Below are 8,679 nucleotides of genomic sequence, written 5' to 3' on the forward strand. Positions count from 1 at the left end.
TTCTGCCGAGATGCTTGGGTTGTTTGGTTTAATGCGTTGAGCTGCCAACAGGTCCTTATGTGCACCCTTAAAGTTGCTCAGCATCACCTTGGCTTTGCCCGACCTTAGAAAAAAGAAATTAATAATCATTACAGTTCCATTGTTTATTTAATATACATGGTTAAATAAATTACACAAATAATTCCACTGGGTATTGTTCTTTGGATATAAAAAAACAGAAATACTAGCCATAACTTGTTTTTCTATTAATTATGAAAATAAAACTTTAATTTTTTCCTTTATTCAGTAAATTATTTTAACAAAATAACATTCCTACCAATTTCTTTTCTTTAAAAGAAAAAAATCAAGGACAAAACAAGCACACTTCAACTGCTATTTTCTATATGTTATGGTGACCATCCATATTTACCAGCATTGTTCTTTTCATAACTAATTCTAAGAAAAAAAAAGAAAAAAAAAAAAGAAATAATAATCCAGTTACCTGAAGTACAGCTTAGCCATAACATCCTCTGAGCAAAGCCCTGTAGCTGCAACTTCAAACCCTAATTTACATTGGGTACAGGCTCTTGCTGGTTCCTTCAAGTCCAGATAAACCTACGGGATTAGAACTAGGTTTTATTTATCTATTATTTTTTTGCCATAAAGTGAAAAGTTTATAGGAATGGCACAGCATAACCTAATGACTGAAGAAAATCAATATAAGGAAAATATATATCTTGTCTTAGAGGAAAGACAAAGTAAAACCTTTTGTTTGGAAAAGATAAGTTATCTGATTCATGCCACTTTACATTTGTAAAGCTTTCTCACATAATAAGAAGACATAGATACAAACACACACTGAAACACACTCATCCTGACCTGTGCCAAATTACAACGCATCTTCATCAACAGGGAAGTTCTCTGCTGTTCCTCTGCCTCATTCTTAAGTCTTGCATCCTCCATGATCCAGGCAGCTCGGAGGTAGCAGTCCTTGGCTGCTCTCAAGTACCCTTCTTTAAAGTGGTTGTTGCCCTTTGATGTATCGAGAAAAACATCTATATACTCATATCAATTTATGTGTCTTTGTTTATCTCTTTGAATGTATCTTTATTCATCAACCTATCTATAGACATAGCTATCTATTCCATTCTAAATTGAAACTTAATAAAACCTGCCTTATTCCTGAATTTATCTACAGCAATACCTTAAAAACATACATCTTAAAAAACAAGATTGTAAAAATACTATAAATACTACACATCATATTCAACATATCTATATAACATTCAACATCTCTGACAAGTAAGCCAAGCTAAACTACCTTCACATACCCTAGAACACACACGAGCAGAAAGAAAACAATCCTGAAACTCCTAACCTTACGATGGAATCCTCGGGCCGCTTCCAGCCTTTGCTCAAAAGTCATGTTAGTCTGCATCTTTTCATCAAGTTCATCGTAAGCATCAGCTGCAGCATCATCAATGACATTAACGATGTACACCTCATACAACAGTGTCTCATTACCCGGTATCCTAGGTGGGCATCCTAACTGTGATTAAAAAAATAATTGTTGATTGTATGCAATTGTTAGACATAGAAGCCAATCAAATACAAAAAATTACTGAAATGAGACCATGGTATCATACACCAGTATACTGCAGATTAAAAAGATCCAAATGAAATAATATTCATAATCATTTCATTCCAAAGTCTACTATATATCAATGCCACTCTAAATTAGAAGAGAAAAAGAGAGTACAAAATTATGAGAGAGAGTAGTTTTATTTATGAGAATTCAAAATGAAAAACTTTTAAACTCTGCCCACTATGTATAAATTTACTTACTAGTAATGTAAAGTCACAGTAAAGACATGAAAAAAGACAAAGGAAAATCAATCCAAAGGACATTGTCTTAATCACCGTTCGTGGCACTGAGTCTCATACATGTCTGCAAAATTCACTGAAGTTTGGAAAATATTTCTTTTATCTACAACTGACACATATCTCATATAAAGCTGACATAAAATGAGAGAAACAGCATCAGAATGGAAATTAACTAATGAATGCTAAGATTTTTTTTTTTTTTTTAGAAATGTGAAAAAAATACAATAACGATAATTTTGAATGGAAATCTGACAGTCAATGGATAACCAAAAGAACAAGACACCAGCAGCTACCTATGAAAAGCAGCTAGTGCCACAAAGCCTGATGTAAACACTTGTTTATTTGCCATCTCCAAATACAGCATAAGGTTTCTTCCTTTTTCATGTTAAAAAGGGTACAACAACTGTATAAGTATTTGCACTTAAAAGTAGATGAAAAGAAAGTTGCATCTAATGACATTTTACCATGCTTGACAACAGTGAGAATACTTATTGATCCTGATGGGTATTCAAAAATATTGTCATACCATCCACCACAGTGAAAAATAAATGTCTTAAGCGGGCCTACAAGACCAACCTAGGTCACTTAGGACTTGACACTTATGCACAATGTCTGATTTCAGACATGGCCAAAACCATAGTTTGTAATGCTGATACAAAAACTTGATTCCTATCCTCTTTAGAGGTTACAGTCTCAGTGCTGTCTTCAATATCTGGAGATTTAAAGAGTCGTCTTTCCCTCTTCTTCCCATATATTCTTTCTTCTTTCAGATTTCATCATTTTTTTAGTTAACATTCTCCACATATAATGGTGATTCATTGAAAACAAAAAGAAGTTTCACTAACACATATGGGGAAAAAAATAAATATCTGGTATTTACATTAACTATGGGATTACTCACCCTTTCTATGTAATATCCTAAGAAGTTACATCTATATCTGCACACTTTTGCCTTTTATAATCCAATAATAATTACCAGTATTGCCTTCAGTGCTGTGTCTACTTCTATAAATTTGGATATTTTTCTAGTCATCTTCATTGGAAAAGTAAAATCAACTTCAATAGCATAACCAAAACTGCTATTTTAGCTTTAAAATCTGCATTAACTGCTATAGCCTAATAGAAGACAGATGTTTCATCTGCTATGATATTTTTATTAACCAAAAAAACTAAAATCAAACATCTATTCTATCAAATAACCTCTTACCTGCCAGTCATGACCAGTGGCATCTGCTAACTAATTTTCCTTTTAACTAATGATCTGAAAACTGTGACATAACAATAAAGCTTCATTTTGAATGTAAAACTGACGGTAGCATGTAAAATCCTGTATATCTGTATACTGATCATGAAAGGTCACACATCAGAACATTCCTTAGGAACTGACTGATAATTTCATATACACATTTTTTAAGTGTTTCTGGAAATATCTGTTTGCTAAAGCTGGAACAGCCATGGATAAGCTAATTAGTCTTACCTACTGGAAGTTAATCACTAGATTTGGAACACTAGGAAAACCTTATACTATATTCAAAATATGTGCAATTGAAGTTATGGTGATGCCTATGTTATTACAAAGTTAAAGGACTAACTCAATAACACTCCTGCAAATGCAAACCACCTAAATCACTTAAAACAGGGCAGCAATAGAGTGTATATTTTTGCATATTTACCAAATTCACTTGGTCTTATAAAAACTTAGACAATATTAATCCCTACAATTCTACTTGAGAAGCATGAACATGCCACCATTGAAAAATCTGCATTACTTTTGCATTATTGCCACTGATATCTGTCTATGAGCCATGACTGGAAGAGCACAGGCTCCAGGGAGGGTGCTATTTCCATTCTCAGGATCCTATCCCTGGCAACTGTGACTGGCAGCACAAACTATATTACAGAAAATGATTATTACAAAACAAATTATTGACACAAATAACAAAGTATTACTTATCATAATTATCATTATTGCACTGGGTTATGAAATACCTAGAGACATGATTTGGAGTTTGTGCAAGGAAAATGGTCTATTATCATCTGGATAAAGCAAATCAAATGACAAATATAGAAATTGTAAAAAGAGAAAATGACATTGCAAAAAGGAGACATGGAGTCTTGTCATCACACACAAGTGTTTGTGTGTGCCCTTCCTACAAGAAGCACACCCAGCACAGTGGCCACTTATGTAAACCTAATGTCTGTATTTTGAGCAATGCGACGGCAGTGAAGTCTTCAGATCTGATGGGTTAAACATGCTGAATCCCCAGCACCTCAAAATTTTTTCTCTCTGCCTACCTTTCCATATCCATATTCTGGCCTGATGAGAAACCGAGCTGTCTCACGTTTCCTCATTGTCTTAATAGCCACATTTAGTCCTGGAATTATGTTTCCACTGTCAATCTTGTTCTTCTCAGGTTTCTTGCGCAAATATGAGGAGTCAAAAGGTTCATCAAGGTATTCAAGGAATGCACTATAGTGGAATATGATGGTCGCATTGTCTGGAATGTCTCCGCCGATACCTGGCTGCACAATCTGGATATGAGGGAGAAAGGTGAGGGAGAGAGATGAGTGCATGACTGAAATGAAATGGAAATTTGTAGTACTGGTTTTATTAACACTTGATCTCACTTATATTACTGCGGCAGAAAAGTAAATAACAAAAATAAATTGTCATTTCCCCTATACTTTTTAACCTCCCCAGTCATGGAGCACATGACTCATCCCAGTTTTAAATAGAATTTAACCATCCATTATCATTTCAGATCTTCCTAACTTGGATAAGCCTATGAATAATATAGATAATTTCAACTTCTATTTAGTATGAAATTTACAATGTTCTGTCCAGTGTGCACATTTGCAATTGAAAAAGACAAATGCCCTACCCTGTCCTATGAAGATGAAACACCTATCAAATCTCCTTACCATCTTCAACACACCACCATCGCCTGTCATGTCTTCCATTCTTCGAGCCAATTTTCGAAATGGCTCTCCTTCCTCTTCTGAAGCTGGGGAAATAAAGACTTTTAAGGATCAAATGATCTAAAACAGCAAGTTTCTTATGCTGATTCCTCCCACCCTCACTCAGTACACCTTAACACTATCTGAAGAGCATACCAAGAGATATGTACTGGTAACTAACACACAAAAATAGATAGAACAAAATCTAAAAAGAATAAGACCTTAAATTCATTAAAAAAATCTTCAATACACTTTATCTCATGATTAAATTAATTCAACCTAGAGAAGATAATAAGGTATATAACTTTACGTAAAAAGAAAGAAAGAAGAGAAAGAGAAAGAAAGAAAGCAGAATGAAATAAAAGTATAACCAGAAAGAAAAATAGTGAAAATGGAAAAGCCAAAAGAAAAATAAGAGAAAGAATAGATAAAGTCAGCAAGAAAGAACTGAAAAGAAACAGAAGAAATTTGCAAAGCATAAAAAGAAAAGGAATTTAAAGGAAAGGAAGAAAAAGGAACCGTACATTTTCCCTAATATTCGTATAGTTCTAACCACCAATAAACATGAAACAAAAATCTGCTAATCTAGATAAGTTTTTGCAAACAGCAAATCACTTTCTGTTCATCTGTACAAATATCTTTACAATCAAATAACTTTCTATGAACTTAAATTGTAATTTTCAATATTCAATATTTCAATGGTCTAAATGAACAAATTCTGGAAAGGTGATAAACTATCAACAAAAAAAAAAAAATGATATGAATAAGAAAAAATGGAAATTAATGATAACTTATCATATAGCATTTCTTTTTTTATGGTCAGTTGATGAATTATTTTGCAAAAAATTCATGATACAATATAGAATAACAAACCAAAACAGATGACATATATATCTACTGCATGATATATAAATAGCTTATCTTTACCTATATCTATATTTGTACTAAGGTATCTATTTTTCATATTCCTATACCTTTACCAATTTCTGCTCTGTTTTATATCTACAATTACCTCTCTTCTTGTAATCATATTGATATCTACATATACTTTATTTATATCTGGCATAGGGGACTGAAAAAAAAATAATGAAGGCTAATATACTTAAGTCAAGGAACATATATACATGAAACAAAAGCATTAGTGACATCTTATGCCTTTAATCTGCTCTCAACATTTCCACATGAAATATAAAATTAGTAATTAAATCAATAGAAATAAAAAAAGTAAATAAAATCTCATAAATACACAGCCCTTATTCCTCACCTGATTCTTCATCTTCGAAAATCCCATTTCCAGCTCCAAGTCTAAGGCTCTTAACAAGTTCCTCGTCATCAAAAAAGTTCTCTCGCCAGTCGACCTTTTCCTCGTCCATGAGCTGTTCTTCTGAGATTTCAAAAGATGCTCCAGTTTCTGAGCAAATTTCCCTGGAGATATAATTCATCTTTAATTGATATTCAAATTCATTAATTTATATTCAGCATTTCAAATTCCATATGAAGAACTTGGAAATATCTTCTTCTTACATCAAGATTCACAATTAAAAAATATATAAATTGCTGTGACCTTACTGAATTTTCTCAGGGACTCATAAGGAATGACTAACAGAAAAGACTAAACTAAAGAAAATAGTCACCATCAAGTAATTAATATTCCAATATACAGTAACAGTAAAAATGATAAATATCAATCATCAACATCAACATATTATTACAATACAATCAGTTTAATTCATGATCAATTGATATGAAACAATAATTCCTACCTTACATCAAGCCCCTTTGTCAGTTGTACAGAAGGAACAAAGGATTCGTATCTGTCATTTTTCATTGTACGTTTTTTTGTGTCTTTTGGTTCTGAACTTGCCATTGTTTCCTGAAATTTTAAAATTAGATATTTTTTTCTGTGATTGGTAAGGCAGATATTCACCTGATTAAGCATACATAAATATATTTCCTTCTTTCTTTAGGACTTTAAAAAAAAAAAATCATATTTGTACCATCAGGACATATATAAACTAAATTGTTCTTCCACATCTCAAAATAATCTCTCACAATAATGTAGAATTTATTTGCTAATCTTTTTTTCACACATAATTAATCAACCACGAACCCCATGCTTGTAACCCACGTTAAACATAGAACACAAAAGAAAAACACACACCTGTAAATATATAGATGTCCACAGAGACTGTCAAAATGGACTCTTTCCTTATAACTGGACTGCTGTTTTAAATCCAAATCCTGGAAACTTGCTGCAATCTGCGGAGAAAGACCTGAAATTAAAATACCAATGCATTAGAGACTGCCACCCTTCAGCAAAGGCAGCCAACACTGTATCCAATATGCAGACCTTGGGCTTATTTTTTATTCGAAAGCAAATTTCCAGGGAGCTCCAAAGAATATGTATGGAGGGGTTAGTTTGGCCTTTACCAGACTACAAACGTGCCCAGCGGTACTCACGCAGAGGCCATCTACACATTACCTTAATAACCACAAAAATGCACAAAAAAGCCAATGGCCTACACTTAATATATACCATACATATACAACACATAATTCCCAGACAGCTTTAGCAGAATGGTTTCTTTTATATTCACTGTAGCTAATTAAGCTAATCAAGAATACGGGTTTGTCGACCTAGGGGTTAGGCTAGCTCATGAACTCTTCTAAATTTGAACTTTCCTGATACATATAAACACAATACAGAATACTTCCACAAGACAGGCAATGTATCTATAATATATTCACGGTTTTATTGTCCCTTTAATACATCTAATAGACCAATATATGCACACTACATCTAACTTATTTCAATACAGCTGAAGCAGCTATTGTAAACATAAATTGTATACGATGAATTAAGTGTTCCTGTCATACATCTACTGCCTTTAGTAACTCTACTATCTTTAACACCTTAATACACAGACATACTGATAACGCCTCCACGTGTTTCAATGTGTATTGTTTTGTCGTTGCTTGTTTAGAAGAGTTGTATATATCCTTTTGCCTTTTCGATATTAATTACCTTTACCAAAAATTGTGGATGAATATATAAATTAATGTTATTTTCGGAGAGATGATTAAAAACAGAGTCAATCTGTTCTTTATTTGTAATCCAGAACATATAACATAGTTTACCCGATTATAGTTCCTAAGAAAACGAAAGCCATTCGTAATTGTCATAGAAAATGCTACTATTATAGGGGTGTCTTTTTTATTGTTCTAAATATCGTTATAAAGCAGTGTTATTTTAACTATTTTTGCTCCCATTATTTTCTTCTGCAGTTACGTACCCCCATGACTAATTAAATCTGACCCCAATTCGGACAAGTTGTTGTAAGTTATGCATAGGTTTTTCTTTGATCTCTCTCTCTCTCTCTCTCTCTCTCTCTCTCTCTCTCTCTCTCTCTCTCTCTCTCTCTCTGTGTGTGTCTCTCTCTCTGTGTGTGTGTGTGTGTGTGTGTGTGTGTGTGTGTGTGTGTGTTCTTACCTAGTTGTTCTTACCTAGTTGTCTCAACACGGGAGAAGAGCTAAGCTCAGATGGTCCCGTCTGCTATATTTAAATTTGACATACACACACACACACACACACACACACACACACACACACACACACACACACACACACACATATATATATATATATATATATATATATATATATATATATATATATATATCTGTGTGTGTTCCATGTTTCAATAGTTCTCTTAGGGAAACTCAACTTCTTGACTTCCTTCTTGCTTCTTTTTATTCTCAACTTTTTGCAGTCCTCTCGTCCTTCTTGTGTTCAAAATTATAAAGTCATCTTTGTCTAACTTCACCCTCCCTGCAATATAGTTGAACATCATTATCATG

The 8,679-nt window shown here is 33.2% G+C and overlaps 1 protein-coding gene across 3 annotated transcripts in view; it reads right to left on the reverse strand.

Annotated features, from left to right (window-relative positions):
* Positions 1 to 7,923, reverse strand: part of LOC125027308 (inactive peptidyl-prolyl cis-trans isomerase FKBP6-like) — a 9,962-nt gene extending 2,039 nt beyond the window's left edge. The window contains exons 1-10 of one of the 3 annotated variants that reach the window (XM_047616315.1): positions 7,847 to 7,923; positions 6,983 to 7,094; positions 6,585 to 6,694; positions 6,086 to 6,246; positions 4,786 to 4,868; positions 4,159 to 4,395; positions 1,358 to 1,528; positions 859 to 1,011; positions 482 to 594; positions 1 to 103 (exon numbers count right to left, since the gene is read on the reverse strand). The exon at positions 1 to 103 is cut by the window's left edge and continues 2,039 nt beyond it. In XM_047616315.1, the coding sequence (XP_047472271.1) occupies positions 1 to 103; positions 482 to 594; positions 859 to 1,011; positions 1,358 to 1,528; positions 4,159 to 4,395; positions 4,786 to 4,868; positions 6,086 to 6,246; positions 6,585 to 6,688 (1,125 nt within the window). In that variant the 5' untranslated portion in view covers positions 6,689 to 6,694; positions 6,983 to 7,094; positions 7,847 to 7,923. The other 2 variants (XM_047616307.1, XM_047616297.1) reach the window with 2 other exon arrangements.
* Positions 7,924 to 8,679: the final 756 nt, after the last annotated feature.

This window comes from Penaeus chinensis, chromosome 1, assembly GCF_019202785.1.
Source record: "Penaeus chinensis breed Huanghai No. 1 chromosome 1, ASM1920278v2, whole genome shotgun sequence".
Classification (NCBI taxonomy): Eukaryota; Metazoa; Arthropoda; class Malacostraca; order Decapoda; family Penaeidae; genus Penaeus; species Penaeus chinensis.